This window comes from Epinephelus moara, chromosome 11, assembly GCF_006386435.1.
Source record: "Epinephelus moara isolate mb chromosome 11, YSFRI_EMoa_1.0, whole genome shotgun sequence".
Taxonomy (NCBI): Eukaryota; Metazoa; Chordata; class Actinopteri; order Perciformes; family Serranidae; genus Epinephelus; species Epinephelus moara.
This window is the reverse complement of record NC_065516.1, coordinates 834,838-853,126: the sequence shown is the minus strand read 5'-3', so window position 1 is coordinate 853,126 and position 18,289 is coordinate 834,838. Positions and strand designations below refer to the sequence as shown.

The window sequence follows — 18,289 nt, the reverse complement described above, 5'->3', positions numbered from 1 at the left end:
AACAAAACTCCAGACTCTACCTTTAATAGATGAGAACTAATAAATCACTTTGATGGTGCATCACTCTAGCCCGTATTTCCCATGGAAGTATGTAGCCTATTGCAGTTCCCCAACCCATAGCAAGTTCCATGTGTGTTTTTCTCCCTCATAGTCAGCGTGTAGCTTCTTACCAGGCTAGTTAGCTAGAATGATGTGAATCTTATCTTGAAATAACGTAAAACCACACTTTAACGTTATAACATGAAAACATCTTGTCACGTTATATCGCGAAAACATCTTATCACGTTATAACGTGAAAACATCTTATCACGGAATAACGTGATAATTTCATGTTATAACGTGATACTTTCATGTTATAACGTGAAAAAAGATATTGTTAAAACGTGAAAAGATATTGTTAGAACAATAAACCTTTCACGTAATTACGTGATGCTGAGACGTTTTTTTTTTTCCTCCGGTGGCAGCAATATGCTTCCGTAGAAAGGATACAATAATGAAGTGATGACATTTTTTATCCAAAAGGTCAAAGGTCAGCTTCACTGTGACATCATAATGTTCTGCATAAAACACTTTTCTGGCCATTCTAAAACATCATATCTCAGGAACAGAAGGGGAGACATTTGGTCAGATACTGAATAGGTGACACTGATTTTGGGTGTCCACCTTGAAACTGTGCTGATTGTATAGATCTTCTATGTATGAAGCATCAGTGTTTTCAGAGACATGGATGTAAACTGTAAGAGAAACTTTACTGGTGTGTGGAGGCATACAATCACAGGGCAGTAATTCTAGTTGCCAGTGGAGTCTAGCCTTAAAGAGAGCATAGATAAATTTCACTTTGAGTTCAGTTCCCTGTCAGGGATGGCTGTCTGTTTATGAAGTGCTGATCATCCGACTGGATAAATGAGACTTGGACTATACTGCACGAGTTGTGTGAGAGTTTGTAAACACGTTTTGATCTAGTTTCAATGTTGTTATATGTAGTTCCCAATCAATCAGTAAAGACATGCGAGAAAAACAAAGCTTTCTTCGAGAATTCAAGGGAGCACAGCGTGACTAATGATTTACAAATGGTCATTTTGTGGGTGAAGTACAGACCAAATCACAGGGTTTGTTTACAATAACCTCCAGGTAGAAGCCACCGCTGTCTCCATCAGTTAGTGTGTAAGGTAAAGTGGAGAAAATATACCAATTATTATGTACAATTAAACTGATATTTTTTTTTTTTTAGTGGACATTTTTTAAGGTGGTTAAAATACATTTGGTGCGGCCCGTCCACAGCAGTATATTGCTCAGCTTCCATGTACTGTTAGTCACAATGATTCAGTTTAGAATCGAATAGAATATACTGTATCTTTGTTGTCCACCATGGGTGGTAAAAGCAGACAGTCAGTAAAACAGGCAGATAGAGTCATTACAAACACTTAACACATTAAATCAGCACATTGTCTGTCTGTAGTTTAAAACTCATCAATCACTTGGATGAGTTAAGGATACTGATGGAACTCGGGATGAAGGACTTCTTAAATACATTTTTGGTTGCCAGAGAGACTCTATAGCGCTTCCCAGAGTTCAAGAGTTCAAACTGGCCAAAGAGAGGGTGAGAACTATCTGCCAAGATATTCCTTGCTTTCTTTCTCATCCTTTCAGTAAAGAGTTGGGTCAACGGCTTTTGTGGCCTGCCAACTATTTACTTGCCTGTGTCACACACTGAAAACACGTGTGTGTGTGTGTGTGTGTGTGTTTGTGTGTGTGTGTGTGTGTGTGTGTGTGTGTGTGTGTGTGTGTGTGTGTGTGTGTGTGTGTGTTTTCAGAGGATCTCATTGGTCAGCAGCTTTGCAGCCTCTCTCTTCCGCGGTGGTTACGCTGCCATCGACTACAGTGACGGTACAGTACCATGAAGTGTTCATTCAGTCAGTTATTATTTTATAATTTTATTTAGGGGGCTGAGACCCTTCGAAGGGGTCACATGATAAATTGAAGGGTCCTGTGTGATCACCAGGGTCTGTCCATACCCCTTTTCCACCAAATGAGCTCTGGTTCTTGAACTGGTTCCGTTCTTATCTCCTGGACCCTTGGTGCTATTCAGTGAACCAGCCTGCGTTTCCACCAGTTTTGAGCGAAACCTTTATAGGTGGTGGGCCGAAGCCGTGATTCCTTGTACTTAAACAATCCCTATCGGGGGAGGACCCAGATTTTTGTTGACAACTTCTTAAGTGTTCGATAAATCAAAAGAAAATTGTTGCCACCGGTACATCTTGCACATTTTTGTAGATCGGTAACTTTATCACGTTACCTTTTTTCCGGCAAACAGAGCACACAGCTACATCCGGGATCCGACATGTATGACGTGATTGTAGTTATCATCCAATGGGATGCTTGGAAAAAAGAAAAAAAACCTTGGAAAATTGGCGCTGCATGTAGAGCTCTACATATATCCTAATAAGTCTCTTTTATGTCTTCAATACATAACGTGGTCTTTACACGTTATGGACTTTCTTTTAAACAGTCTGTGTAGGTACCATGTATATTTTCTCTGTGAGCTTTATACAAAATAAACATATCTGATTTCACAAATTTGAGGTCTGTTATCTTGCTTGGGAACTTCACCTGTCATTTATCTGTCAAAATGATGAAACGTCATAAAAATGACCCTCCTCCCGCCACTAGATTAAACTTTGTTGCTATTTTTTTATTTATTTGCTAGCATTACATTAGCATAAGAAATGGAGTGCTGTATGCATATAATTCAGAAAGATGGACCGATCGCTCCTTTTACAGACACAGGATGGCAAAAATTTATTAAATCACTGTTTGAGTGGAAAGATTTAGGCACTGAAGAGAGTCTTATAGCTGAAGAGGTAGTGCGGAGATTTAACTTTCACAGCCAGGAACCTGCTGAATATGCTATACCGGTGGCTTAGTGGTAGAGCAGGCGCCCCATGTACAATTCTGCTGCAGCAGGGGCCCGGGCTCGACTCCAGCCTGTGGCCCTGTGATGCATGTCACTCCCTCTCTCTCTCCCCCTTTCACACTTGTCTGTCCTATCATATAAAGGCTAAAAAAGCCCCAAAAAATATCTTTAAAAAAAATAAAATAAAATAAAATAAAACGAGCCCAGAAGACAAGAGAAAAGGAAGCTTTAATTCAAAAGGAAAATGGAACAGAAGGTTGGTATGAAACATGCAGTGTGAAGCTGTAAATGTGGATCTTGAACTTCAAATCTGAATCTTGAACGCTGAATCTGTGAACAAAGAAAAGAAATTAGGAGCTACAATGACATCCTCTCACACGATCAGGTTCTGACAACTCAAGTTTATTGTGCGTAATTCACTGTTCAGACATAAGCTTTGTATTTCACTCTACTCAAATGAGCAAAACCCTAGTCAAAATCTATTCGATAAATCAGATCACTGCCAAGGCCGTAGCCAGGGTTTAGAAATGAGTGAGGTCCAGAATTTGAAAAGGAGCGGGGGGATTTGGCCCAGCTGCAGAGAATGTTCACATTAATTGACTAAAAAATATATGCATTTTAACGTCAGTTTGGACCACTCTAGCTAGTAGCTACTTTATAGTAGGCTGTACATAATCCTATACAGTGAGGTGATAGTTTTTCTATGGCAGGCTACTTTGTACTAGTAGGTTTAGTATAACAATAATTCTGCGTTCCGCCGATACATCAGATAACTTCCTGCGTGTTGTTTCGAAATAAAAGCTGTCCGGTGTGTTAAAATGTTTACCATGCTGTTTTTTTTTCCGGTGTGTTAAAATGTTTACCATGCTGTTTTTTTTTTGTCTTTGAAATTTTTACTGAGGTCCAGACCTCGGTGACCTCATAGCTGGCTACGGCCATGATCACTGCATTCTCACCCACTTGATTCAATCACAGGAGGGAGTCATTTGCCCATCTAGCTGCAGTGAACACTGCTGAGATGAAGAAAAGTGCAACTTAAATTAAGCCCCTCACTCATTCACATTACTTCTGAAGTACAATAAAGTGCTCAGTAACATTCACAAACTACATTAATTAAAAACAACAAGGGGAAAACACGCAGTTGTTATTTCCATTTAATCTCAGATAAGGTGACCAGATTTCTGAAATGAAAAGGAGGGACATTTCAAGTTCAGAGTACAGAAGTCATTAAATATTATTATGAAATAAAAAATGGGGGCAATTGCGGTTTCATGTATTTTGACAACTTTCAAAGAATGCAATGGACCACCGTGTCATTGTGGTCTACGGGCGTAAATGTTTTGTTTTTTATTTTCTTGTCATTAAAAAGGACATTTCTTTTCCTCCTGCTTCCTTTTACTCTTCTATCAGTAATCTTTCTCTCCTAAAGCAGAGCCACATCATAATATATTGTAATAGCTATCACATGGTAATGTTCACAATTCACTATAATACAGCCACACCAACAACAGTATATGTTACTGTCAGTGAAATAAGTCTTCAGTCCGCTCCAACTCTGACTTATTTCTTCTTTTGCCCTCATAAAATAGCTTCTGTCTTCTGTCTGTGGAGTAAATGAGTAAAAATATGGACAACGCCACTCTGCCAATGCAACCCACATAGCGGTCACAGGTTGTAGCGGCCTCTGGCCCAAACGAACAAGCAGACGAATCTCGATGGGTGCAAACGTCCTTTTATTTATTCGGCACCGTGAAACTAAAACAAGCAAAAAAAATACATTCCATTACAATCCATCAAAAACACTTGTTTCCGTTTATATTACTCTGTTTCCCACTATACAAATTAATACGATTTAAATATATATTTCTATAGAAACTGACCATTAACCATGATTAAAACACTCCATACAATCTTCTTAAATACAAACATATGCATGAGCGACAGTTTAACCCGTGCTTGTACAGTTTAAACAACAAAACGACAAAACAAACAAACACAAACATACCTTCACTCTGCCAACCAAGGGTGCTAGTTAAACTCGGCGGCATTTAAGTCCCTCTATCGGAGTGCATGCATGCATGCTGGTCCATGAATTGGGGCCTCTGACTGACAGCACAAATGTGTGCCACTTAAACATTCCCCAATCAACACGGCTTCCGGCGGAAACAAACAAAGGTTCCGTACAGAGAAATGATGATAATAATAATAATAATAATAATAATAATAATAATGGACCAAAAAAGGGAGCCAGTTTCACAGGTAGTACTGCATTAGTCTNTTCCGGCGGAAACAAACAAAGGTTCCGTACAGAGAAATGATAATAATAATAATAATAATAATAATAATAATAATGGACCAAAAAAGGGAGCCAGTTTCACAGGTAGTACTGCATTAGTCTGTGCGCAACCAGAATCAGAGCTGTGGCGTCTATTTCACTTGTGTTTTTTTAATCCACAGTTGAAATTGGGGACATTTCCGGGGACAGCTCTAGCTCGGGACAGGTCACCCAAATTGGGGATGTCTGGTCACCCTAATCTCAGATGATCTACTGAAATAACACAAAAGTAAAATCCCAACATTTTTATACAACTGCTATTTTCCCCCCAAGTGAGATAGGACAGAATAGTATGGGACCTATTTAAGAAAAATATGCAAGCATTAGTACTCCCTATTTCGGACACACAAGTACTAAGCCAACTATTAAAGCAACAGTATGTAACTTTGGCTGCGACACGCGGCTTCGAAAACTGAAACTTAACCATGCACGTTTATGCGTCACACAAAACAGCAATTTTAGTAAAACCGGGTCATATTTTATGGAGAAAATGTCCTCTGGTTTCCCCTCTGATGTCCTAGACTGCTCGGCCTCAACTCTGTGATTCACGGAGGTTCCTGAAAGCAACATGTAGGCTGCCTGCAGACCGAAGCTGCAGCTGCAGCAGTGGGTAGTTGGGGACAGCTCTGCTAAATAAAAAGCTGCAGACAGACAGAGCAGTCGTAGGACATCAGAGGGAAAACCAGAGGACATTTTCTCCATAAATTATGACCTGGTTTTACTAAAATTGCTGTTTTGTGCGACATATTAACGTGCATAGTTTAGTTTTTTGAAACCATGGGTAGTGGTCAAAGTTACAGTGTTGCTTTAACAAGCACTACATAGATGAATAAAGTATGTGTCTTCACATACAATAATTGTGATGTCACGACCCAGTGATGTAGGGGAATAAGAATGGTGCACAGCCTCAAACCAAGGTGAAGCCTGAATCTGTGGATGTCTTCTGTTAGTCTTTTAGTGCTAGAAGTAGCAACAGAGACAGAGGATGGTGAGGAAACTCCGGCAAAGACACGGCTCTAAGATCACACACAAGTGACTTCCACACGTCTGAGAGAGCACCACACTTGCTCCAATACAATGTTTGATTTGCAAACATGAAAAATACAGATATGAAGCACACAGCCGGAAGAGAATAAAAGAAAAACTTTCTCAGTGTGAAACACTCACTGCAGGGAAGTTACTTCTTGCTGCTGAAGAAAGACAGGATGAGAGTCTGCTTCTACACATTCCTGACAGGGACCTAGTGGCTAGTGAGGCACGATACCACTTCTCCTGTTTCAGAGACTACACACAGTACCTGTCAAAAAAGAAAAGTGAGAACACAGAAAGTGTGTGTGATGACTCCTGCAGGAGGGGAAAAAATGATGTAGCTTTCTATTTAATGCATATGTTATGTTTTGTTTATTTGTTACAAACTCTGTAATGCTACACATGTGATTTACAATCAGTTCAATCACTTTCCAAAAACCTTACTTTTTTTCGTTTAGCTGTTAGCTCTCTTCTTCTCAGTGATGTTGGTCAGCAGATACTCTAATAAACGTGCAACAATCCCGGTTATTTCTACCACAAGGACTTAAGAGACCTAACGTAACCCAATGAGAAATAAGATTTAAGCCACTTCAACTTCACTTTACCCGTAAAGTGCGTGAAGCTGCTAGCGAGTGCTTTTTGCTAAAGCTCACGCTAATGTTACTTTTACACTTGCAAAACGTCACCATACGTTTGAACTCAATACTCTACAAAACACAAGTTGCAAGTCATGCGTTTGAACTCAATACTGTACAAGACAATCAAGTTGCAAACATGTTTTTAATAATATAATAACGTTACTTACTTCTCCGTCATGTCCATCTGCCGATTCCTCCGTTGAACAGCTGTGCTCAGTGTAGCTAAATCCGATAGGCTAACGACGGCCCTCCCTCGAAATCTTAGCGTTCTATTGGTCAAACTGTTATAGTAGACTGCAGCGATTACCTGAATATTAAACAAACTTTAAATTATAACTGTGGAAAAATGTGCAAGAATATCGAGTGGCAACAACCCGGATCTGATGAAGAATAAAATAATCTTCACAATTTTACAAATCCAGGTTATCCCAGCACGGGGATCATTACTTTGTAAAACTAATGCAGATACGCGGCTTCGGCCCACCGGCTATTATAATCGATATGTGTCATCAATGGAGGGTGTTGGACAATGCACTGTGAACTTTTGTTTTGTTTTGACAGATATTTGTTTTTACTTGAAAAACAAGCATGGACCTATTAATGAGATCACCACACGCTTTTTGATGATTTCTTACTTGACTTCTCCATTGTTGCCTTCTCTACCATTTCCAGCCTGTAATATAAGAGATGCCCACTGATGTTGTCACAGTTTACACTTTAGGTCAAGGAAAACCCTCTGTTTTTTGTTTCCAGCTGAGAACCAGCTTTCTGGGTTCTGAACCAGTTTATTTTTGGTCAAAATGCTCTGAATGGTTAAAACGTAGGTGCAGGAACCGGAACAGAGCAGCTTCCATCTTGGTGGGAAAGAGGCACCAGTAGCAATGCTGGAGTTTTCAATCATATCACATGATCTTCCTGCTATGACCAACAGCGTGATTCATACCAATGTTGTGTCTCTGTAGACTTTGGGAGAGCGTGGCAACTGCTAATCATTTCTTAATTTGGACAATCAGAGGCTTACAATCCTCTATCAGTCAAAAACTAATTTCACGATTATGCCACCTGAACCAGCTGTCAATCAGTTTTTAATTAAGCCAATCACTTTACAGTATTGTATGGGTGAGATACAGCAGGCTAATAATAAGGCATTGGATAACTTTGGTATTTTTCAACCTGGGCTCTATTTCCCCATGTGTTTGTGTGCGTATGATTTCTGGGTACCGTTTTGGGTAGCTAAAACGGTAACGGGTGCAAATGCGTCCCGTATAAAAGTGCTTTTTTTCGCCACTGACCGGTTCAGATCGCCAGTGCTATCTCTGTAGATAGCATATTGTAGCGGCCCTGGGGCAGTGGTGAGTGTGAATGAGTGGAGTCAGCTGTCAGTCAGTGTTGGAGCAGAGAGGGGGAGGGCTGCCCCGCTGGGTACTGTAAGTGAGTATGTGTGTATGAAGTGTGTNATCCAATCCCGAAACACCTCTTCCTCAAGAAAACAGCTGCCCCACGAGTAGAGAGAGCTACAGACACAGTGGAGCAAAGCTCGTGACATCACACAGCCCAGAGGTAAGGGAAAGGCTAGTATGCTATTTACAGAGATAGCACTGGCGATCTGAACCGGTCAGTGGCGAAAACACACACACTTCATACACACATACTCACTTACAGTACCCAGCGGGGCAGCCCTCCCCCTCTCTGCTCCAACACTGACTGACATCTGACTCCACTCATAGCACTCATAGCGCTGGCAATCTGAACCGGTCAGTGGCAAAAAAAAGCACTTTTAATGCGCAAACTTATACGGGAGGCATTTGCCCCCGTTACCGTTTTAGCTCGTTTCGCGGCTCCCGGCTGAATCCGCCTCCCTCAATACTGAACCAATTTTAATACGAGTTGTACCCATGAAGCATACGCACACATACACATGGGGAAATAGGGCCCAGGTTGAAAAATACCGAAGTTGTCCTTTACCCTTGGGTTAATAGTTGACGTGCCTGTATAAAGTGGAAGTGGACAACTTTTCAACTAGCCAGCGAGCCAGTTATTTGAAAAGGGGGTTGGTAACTGCCTCTTAATCGGTATGCAGAGGCTTACAGCTGCCAGGCGGTAATTCTAGTTTGCATGTTTTTCTTGTAAAATACTTCATATTGAAGCTTACCCAAATGAAACAATCTGAAAATTAAAAATAGCTCTTTGGTTGCAAGTAGATTTTTATGGATTGATTTCCTTTATTTTTGTGTCATGCACACAAAGTGCCCAAACCCCTAATGGGTTTACAGGATGCCAAAAGCACAGCTGCAGTGGTCACACATCTCATGACAAGATTATTTTACAGCTCAGTCTTAAACAAAAAATTCTGCCTTCACTCCCAAGCTTGGCAAATAAAATCTGCTGCAACAAAGGTTTCCTCCCTGGAGCACAACTCATGTTTTTCATCCAGCCAAAATAAATCAACATGAATTGATGTCATTTCACTAAAAACAGGTGTCTTATGTTCTCATAGACAGGACAGTAAAACACAATTACAACATAATTTCACTTGTAGCTCAAACAGTTCTTCTCAGGAGGGCAATTAAACCTGCTGCTCTCTGGAGCTAATGCTCATGTTCCTGAATGGAGCTGTGCACGTGGGGATTTTTGTCTTTTCTTTAAATCAAACTTCACATTAAGTCCTCCATTGTTTTTTGTTTATATCGACAAAAAATTTCTCTATAAATGAAAAACATTTTGGTCTCAATTACTTCACTTTAATGCGTCATGCAACCCGTTCTCATTCTGAAGTTGTGAAATACCGCCACTCGGTCAGTGATTTTGATGTCAGACGGCAATGAAAAGCATCCTTTTGCGGGGGTATGATATACTCTGCGGCGTCAGTTTGAAATGCCCCTAGATAACAAGGAATTATAAGGAGCTGCAAAGTCCCTATAGGATGGGTGGGAGGGGCGGTAGATGGGTCCAACACACACCTGACTTTGACCCAGGAGCCCACTGTTTGCTCTCTGTGTGCATATTGAACCAAACCATGATCTTTTTTTCTAAACCAAACCATGTGCTTTTGTTGCACAAGGAAATGAACGTAAATACAAGGTGTTTTACTGACGTTGTGAGTTTATTTTGAAAAAGACTGTATGCATCTAACATGCAGAAACTGTACATTTCTTGTGAAAACAGAAGTGTATTCAGAAAAGACAATGGATTTAACAGTCATAAATTGACACTTCGTCCTGGACCGTCAACAACAGACAGACTCAGGATACCTAGTACGTCACATGTAGACTTGAAAGTCCACAGACCAAACAGCAATATTTGACGAGTTGGGAGTGAGAGCATGTTGTGTCAGGAGCCAAAAAAATGGAATCTGCTGTTCCCAGTGATCTTACCTGACCTCAGCAAAGTGATCATTTTGTTCACCAGCTGACAGACTGATGAAATGATGGGTTCCTTGACTTCAGGTTCAGGGATGAATCTGTTGGACATCAGGACCAGAAACTGGTCTGAGATCTGCCTGGAAGCCACCGCTCCTCATCTGGACCGACTGCTGGGAGCTCCACTGCCCTCCACATCTATACTGGTGAGAGTGGGCCATCCATACTGGTGTGGTTTGACTGTTTGCATGTGATGTTGACCTCAGTGATAAAGTTTAAAAAAATATTTACGATAAAGTGACAACCCAGTCATCAGAGTAGATGTATGCATTTCTGCATGTTATTATGTTACATTTGTTCAATAATATGTAAAAGCTCTGTTAAATGTGTGGTTATGTTTAGGCACATAAAACACATGATTATGGTTAGAAAAGATCATATTTTGGTTTAAAACACCCAGTTTTGGTGCCACAATCACCGCTTGAAATGCTGCCAGTGGTCCGCTAAAAACAACTGTTGTTGTTTGCTTGTTGAACTTTCACAGTGATCTACAGCTCAGCAGGCATTTCCCCAAGGTGTCACGCATGATTACGTGTACAAACATGTAATCTGTACTACGTCACTTTAGAAACATTGACATGAGACGTATGAAATGTACAAATGTAATGTATCTGCGGTTTGCAGAAATGTACAATACCAACATTTTCCTCTGTAGACTGGACTGGAAGTCAGCTGAGACAGTGGTTTTCAACCTTGGGTCCGGGGACCCCCTGGAGTCCTTGAGGGAGTTCCAGGGGGTCCCCAGCATGAATGGGAAGAAGCTCATTTTCAGTCTTTAGTTCACTATAGAAGGGAGTCCAATGTGAGTAGGAGTCATAAGAGTATTCTAATCATAGGTTCCACTTCCTCTCCAATTATCTCCTCAACTACAGTCTTAATCACATCTATCGACCAAAATCTTATCAGATGGAGGCCTCTGAAGTGAAATCTTATTCATGACCTAATGTGTATCATTTTATTGGTCCTTAACATGAAAGAGGTTGATAACTATTGGGCTGAGACAAACTTTGACTGCTCCCTCTTGTTGTTGCAGGGTCCCGTGTCCTCCTACTTTGTGCATCGATATGGTTTCTCTGAGAGCTGCAGAGTGGTGGCTTTCACTGGAGACAACCCAGGTGAAATATAAAGAACCACAGCCAGGACTTCAGAAATAATTAAGTCTGAACAGTTGCTTATGTGTAAAGTTTTCCCGTAGGCCTCTTTGTGACATCCAGCTTCTTGCAGCAGGTCATCAAATCTCTTCATTCTAAATCTGTACACAGAACTTATTCTTCACCACGTTAACTGTCTCTGATAAAGGTCATCATGTGGTTCTGCCCTCTTGTGGCTTTTTAACCTTCCCGACACATGAATGAAAAGTGTATATTATGTATTCCCCTCATAGAGAACAACATATTGTCTATTTTAAATCGTGAATCAGCAGTATAACAATAGATGACACTTATAGACCTAATTCTGCCGACAGTATCTGTATGTATCTATTTCTATATTATTATCATTATGATTCATAACTTAATTTCCTTTTAGTTCAGTGGAAAAGCTCTCATATTATAATAAATATGCATTTAATGTAAATAGCATGAAATTTCTTACATAATTAGCACATACTTTAAGTTTTATTGTCAAATGTCTAGGGAAGTCATTTTTGACTTCTGAGGACCGTGAGAGGTTAAATCCAAGATGGCTGCCAGTCCACCGGGTCTAATGTTCAAATACATTTAATTTTTGAACCAAACAGTGAAGAAAACCATTTAAAAGTGTTATTTCCATCTTAAGATCATGTGATATTTTACAAAGGTCTTCAAGAAATTTCCTAGAAGTTGGCACAAACATCCACATGGACTTGACTTAACTGATTATATTTTGGTAGTCAAAGGTCGACGTCATTGTGACATTGCATCTATCTCATTGTCATGATCGTGAAATGTTAATAAGGTTTTAAGCAAATTTCTTCAAGTTTGGCACAAAACGTCCAACTTGGATTCAAGACTGAACGCATCTGTCACATTTGTGTGAACTCGCAATAACCCTCAAACTCCCACAGATATCACTTAAGACATGGCCTTAAAGGGATACCTTGCTCTCTTTCCCTCTCTCTCTCTCTCTCTCTCTCTCTCTCTCTCTCTCTCTCTCTCTCTCTTTCTGTCTCTCTCTCTCTCTCTTTCTTTATTTCTTTCTTCTCTCTCTCACTGCACTGCACTGGCACTGCATGCTGGGAGTTGGTGGTGATGAGAGTGTCTGGTGTGTGAGAGTGAGTGAGTGTCTGGCACGGAGTTTTGAATTGTTTCTGGTGGTACTTCTGGGGGTTTCTCCTTCCTTTCCGACTTCACCCCTGCATGATCAGGTAAGTTTTGATATATTTCTTTTCTTGGCTGGTTGGTGATTGTGTTGCCGGTTGTTGCTGGTTGTTTGATGGAGGAATGGCGTCCTTCGAGATGCCGCCCCCATCTAACCGGCATGAGATACGCATAGTCCCGCCAGAGCCCAGTGTGATGCTGAAGGGGGTTTTGTCTGCTCTAGGAGAACAAGCCGGGCGTGACAAGCTGCTTTTTGCTCCTTGAATGAATAAGGCTGTGGTCGTATTTCTTAAGGAAGAGCCGCAGGTCAGTGAGATGATTGAGAGAGGTGTAGTGAATATAGCCGCAAGTGGCAATTCCGGGGTTCAAGCCAGCATGGAAGTTGAAAGCTGGGAATGATCAAGACCTCTGACAGTATAGGCAGCGCTCGACAGTGCGAGCGTTTCACTCGCATAAAAATAGGTGTGTGCGAACTGTAAAAAATATTTAGGGGCACATGTGCACGTAAAAAAAATCAGTCGAAGCAGCATATATTTTTGTCAATAAAAAAAAATATGATAATCTAACCGCAAATGTTGGAGGAACTCCAGCTGTCTTCCCTCTTCCCTCTTCCCCGTGTGACACGGTTATGGGCGGTTTTCCAAGCCACTGTCGGCACAATGAATATAAGTCCCACTGTCAGCAGCGTGGAAATAAGTCAAAGTGTGGAGGAGATGGACCGGGTTAAGCGGCGGACCTCAGGGGAAGCCTGCTCCGTTCTCCCCGCAGTTAGGGACTGTTCTCCATGGCCAGGCTGTTGGCTGGGTGGAAATAAGTCAAAGTGTGGCAGAGAAGAGGGACCGGGAAAAGCGGCGGACCTCCAGGGAAGCCTGCTCCGTCAGTTAGGGACCGTTTGCCACGGTACCGCTGCTGGGCAGGGTGGAAAAAAAGTCCTGCAGAGTTTCAGAGGACCTGGAAAATATTTTAGGATAGTAATAGCATTATATAAGATAATCATATTGCAAAGATAATATATATAAGATAATAACATTAAAGACAAAATGAAATTGCAATACTTTTTCAAAACTTGATGATTTTACCTTTCTGTACATTTTGTATACAAATTCATTACATAATTTTGCTTGTAAATGTCTATTTGCATCACGTTTATTACGGAAAACACATTATTTGATCAATTTACATTGTGCCCCTAAAGTTCTTTGTGCGTTCCTTACTTTTTCAACTTAGGAGCACATGTGCTCCTTGGGAAAAAAGTTAGCGTCAAGCCCTGATAAGACACGTGTTAAAGATAAACAACAGGTTTTATGACAGTCAGACAGATGCTTATTCATTTATGTCCAAATCTCTACCAGGAGTGTGTTGATGTTTAAACAAACCCTCACTGATTTATGGCCAAACTTTGAGAAAGACCATTGCACTTGTTTGGACCTTGTGGCGCCCTCCGTCGACAGATTTCAAAATGATTTTACACACGTGGTTCATCATTGTTATTTAACATACCCTGCAAGATTTGTAATGATTGGACAATCAATTCCTGATTTATAATCTGATTTGTGTGATTGCATGTCAATTTTTTGCATTTGTGGTGCCCCCTAGTGATCAATTTAAATGAAACTTTCAGAATATGTTACTGGTACCTCTGAAGACATTAGGCCCGTTTCCACCGCAGGAACTTCGGGGTAATTTTACGGGGCCGGGGCCGTTGGTGCGTGTCTCCACTGCAGGAACCACCCCTGAAGGACAGAGTTCCGGAACTTTTGCAGGGGCTAAACAAGTCCCTGCCTTGGAGTAGGTACTCAGAACGGCCCCGAAAAACTCCTGGCTGGGGCTTGAGGATTACTTGATGCTGATTGGATATACTCAAGACGGGATGTGACGTCAACAGAAAGCGGCAAAATAGCCGGCATTTTTAAAACTCAGCAGATGAGGGTTAGCTTGTTCATAGCTTCAGTAACCCCAATAAACGGTCCGTGAAAGAAATATTTTTTCCAGCGGATATCTTAGTTACGTGATTGAGCTAGCAAAGCAGTTTTGTGTTGCTGTGTGTGGTATTTATTCAGTTTTGGGAAATCACGATATCTAGAAAGCATCAGTGGCTGCAGCTGACAGGGACAGCTCACAACAGCAGCAAAGCTAACATCAGGACGTCATCTGTTAAAAGCCTCCCGTTGTCGGATACGACATGAAGCTACTCCAGTTAGCTCAATCATGTTGTAACTAAGACATCCGCTGGAAAAAAATTTTTTTTTCACGGACCGTTTATTGAGTTACTGAGTATTACAGACAACGCTAAGGGCTAACAGCTAACGCTGCGTCGCCCGGTCAAAATGGTTGCGCAACGATTATGTCACATCCAGAGCCCGGTAACTTTACAGGAACCTTCCTCCTACTATTTGGGGGGCAGGAACTACTACAGGAATGTCCTCTCGCTCAGCCCTCTCAACCGCCATGTCTCCACTGAGAGAGCGGAGTAGGAGGAAGGTTCCTGTAAAAGTGGAGACACGGCGGTTGAGAGGGCCGAGCGAGAGGACGTTCCTGTAGTAGTTCCTGCCCCCCAAATAGTACCAGGAACTTCTTCAGTGGAAACGGGCCTATAGCTTGCAAGTTCTGTGATGATTGGCCCAAAGGTTGTGAAGTTAGGTCTATTCATGTGTTGAACCAAGCCCCTTTTGAAGTTCATTGGTCAACATTTTCAAAAAGCAATGAGATATCAATAACAGTTAAAGCGTTGGTGATAAAATTTTGAGAAAAATCGTACATTTTTCTGCTGATTTCAGGTATATTGTCAAGTATTTTGGTGATATTTGTTTAGAAATTAGATGAAATAGAAAATGTATGTATGTGCATACAGTACAAATTACAACAAGATAATGAATATCACTGTGAGCTAACCGTTGAACCGATCTGAACACCATTTGAAATATGTGACATCTAGTATCCAAAGAATGTCTCAGTCAATGGTGGTTGCATTTAGATGAATACTTTTGGCGATACACAGTAGATGTATATTCTTAAGAATATAGAGTGATGGAATTCTGAATTGACTATAATTTGCAGTCCAGAAATGTTTTGTCACAGTGGATGTGCTTGAAAAGTTTTAGCTCTGTAGGACACCCTGGTGATTTAGTATGATTTTTTAAAATATGGAATGAAATGTCTTGAAATTTTGATTTAATAATAAACCATGCCCCCTTTAAGCAATCATTTTCAAATTTTGTGCATCAACTGAGACATGACCCTAGATGATGTAAACCAAATTTCATACAAACATCTCTGTCTGATTATGAGATATCAACTTTTTGAATGTGTAGGGCCCCCTATGAGTCAATTTGAATCAAACTTTAAGGGTATGATTGAGTAACTTACTGTATGTAGACATGTTCTACAAGTTTTCCTACTAATCAATTGTCTAAAATTGAGTAGCCTTAATAGTGGAGGGGACAGTAAACTGAATATAGTTATATTCTGTCTTTATACATTTTACAGAGGTTCTACTAATCCTTGAGGCCCCTGTTTCCCCCTTTTGAATATAAATGTCTCTCTTTTTCACAGACTTTTTTTTCACCTTAATTAATCAGTTTACTGTCCCCTCCACTATTAAGGCTACTCAATATTATACAATTGATTTGCAGAGCCCTGTAATCATTTTTAAACCTTTTCTAACTCTATACTTTTAGTATTGATATTGGTGTAGATTCTTTGTAATAGGTTCAGACTATTTTTCTGGGGTTCTTTTAGTCCCTAGTAGAGTTATATCCAGTGACTTAAAAGCCTCTTTTCAGCTTAATAATTTTGATGTTCTTATATGTTTCAATGTATTTGAATATTTCTGTTTGCATGTATTGATTCTTGTGCATCAGTTTTGGCAATTGTCTTGTGTCAGCCTGTCATTGTCTGCAGCTGCTACACATATGGTTTCTATTGCTTCTCATTACACCTTACACTGTGATTGGTGCTAGAACTTCAATCAATCAATCAATTTTATTTATAAAGCCCAATATCACAAACCACAATTTGCCTCAGAGGACTTTACAGCATACGACATCCCTCTGTCCTTAGGACCCTCGCAGCGGATAAGGAAAAACTCCCCAAAAATCTCATTACTGCTGAGTTAATCATTTCTTTGGCACAGGAAGCATTTTAACAACAAGCTCTTACAGAACGGTGTATTCTGCCAGGGTTTTGCTGATTTTTGGTCCTGCTTGCAAGGTAAAAATGGCAATTTTGATTTACTGAGGCAGTGGTGAGAGGTAGGCAAGGCTCAGATACACATCTTCTGCCAGCAGTTTCCATCACACTCCACAACAAGGGTCAAAGCAGCAGTTCAGGAGCTGGAGAACAGCATAAAGAACGTTGAAGGTGCCACGGCCAGCAGCTCGGGCTCTGACATGTATGCCCTGCTGAAGGAGAAAAAACTAGAGCTCAGTACTTTCATGCAGGAGAAGGTGAAAGGAGCTCTTGTTCAGTCCCACTTCCTCAATATTTAAGACATGGACACTCCAAGTGCTTTCTTCTTGAGTATGGAGAAGTCTGCTGCAAGGAGCAAGCTGATGACATCCCTACAGCTCCCTGGAGGCAGGGTGACAACAGAGCCCGATGAGATGAGGAGCCATGCTGTTTATTTCCACTCTTCCCTTTTCAGGGCCGAGGGGCGCGATCCCACCAGTGTTGCAGAGCTGCTGGAGGGGCTCCCTCTGCTCAGTCCAGAGGAAAGGGCTGACCTGGGCAGAGAACTGAGCTTTGAGAACTGAGCTTTGAGGAGCTGACCACAGCTGTGGGGCAGACCACTTCAGGTCAAGCTCCGGGGATAGATGGACTCACCACTGACTTCTACAAGCATTTCTGGAGCTTGGTTGGTCCTGACCTGCATGAGCTGCTCTTGGAGTGCTTTCGTGCAGGGGTGATGCCCACCTCTATTAGGAGGGCATTTGTCTCCCTGCTTCCCAAGAAAGGAGACTTAGCGCTACTTAAGAACTGGAAACCTGTGGCCCTTTTGTATACAGACTACAAAGTGCTCAAACAGGCTACAAGACTATCTCAGCATACTTGTTCATATGGACCAATCCTATTGTGTACCAGGCAGAACAATAATGGACAATCTTTTCCTGTTTCATGGTGTGTTAGACCTGTGTAATTTGTATCATCTAGACACTGGCATCATGTCTCTTGATCAGGAAAAAACTTTTGACAGGGTGGACCATAGCTATTTGTTCTCTGTGCTCAAAGCTTTTTCGTTTGGTCATAACTTTGTTTCTTGGGTGGGGCAGAGGGGTGTAAGGCAGGGCTGCCCCATTTTAGGGCAGTTGTACTGTCTGGCTTTTGAACCTCTGCTGTGCAGGCTGAGAAGCCGACTCAGTGGGTTTGCTTTGTCAGGGGCACACCACAACCAAGCTTTGACAGTATCTAGATGATTTAAATGTGTTTTTCGGGGATCAAAGGGATGTCATAGCTCTTCAGGACAGTCTGGTTATGTATCAGGGCCTCCTCGGCCAAAGTAAACTGGGATAAAAGTGAGGCCTTAAAGGTGGGTAGATGGACAGGTAAGGCAGTGCCCCGTCTGTCTGGGGGGAAAGAGGGATGAAGGTGTTGGGTGTGTTCTTTGGGACAGAGGCGTATCAAAGGCAGAATTGGGAGGGCGTGATGGAGAAAGTGTGTGC

At 41.3% G+C, this 18,289-nt stretch overlaps 1 protein-coding gene across 5 annotated transcripts in view; it reads left to right on the top strand.

Moving 5' to 3' along the window:
* xylb (xylulokinase homolog (H. influenzae)) overlaps nucleotides 1–18,289 on the top strand; it is a 192,981-nt gene that overhangs the window by 45,751 nt on the left and 128,941 nt on the right. For all 5 annotated transcript variants that reach the window (XM_050056648.1, XM_050056650.1, XM_050056649.1 and 2 more), the window contains 3 exons: nucleotides 1,815–1,887; nucleotides 10,363–10,481; nucleotides 11,369–11,450. In XM_050056648.1, the coding sequence (XP_049912605.1) occupies nucleotides 1,815–1,887; nucleotides 10,363–10,481; nucleotides 11,369–11,450 (274 nt within the window). The remainder of the gene's footprint in view (nucleotides 1–1,814; nucleotides 1,888–10,362; nucleotides 10,482–11,368; nucleotides 11,451–18,289) is intronic.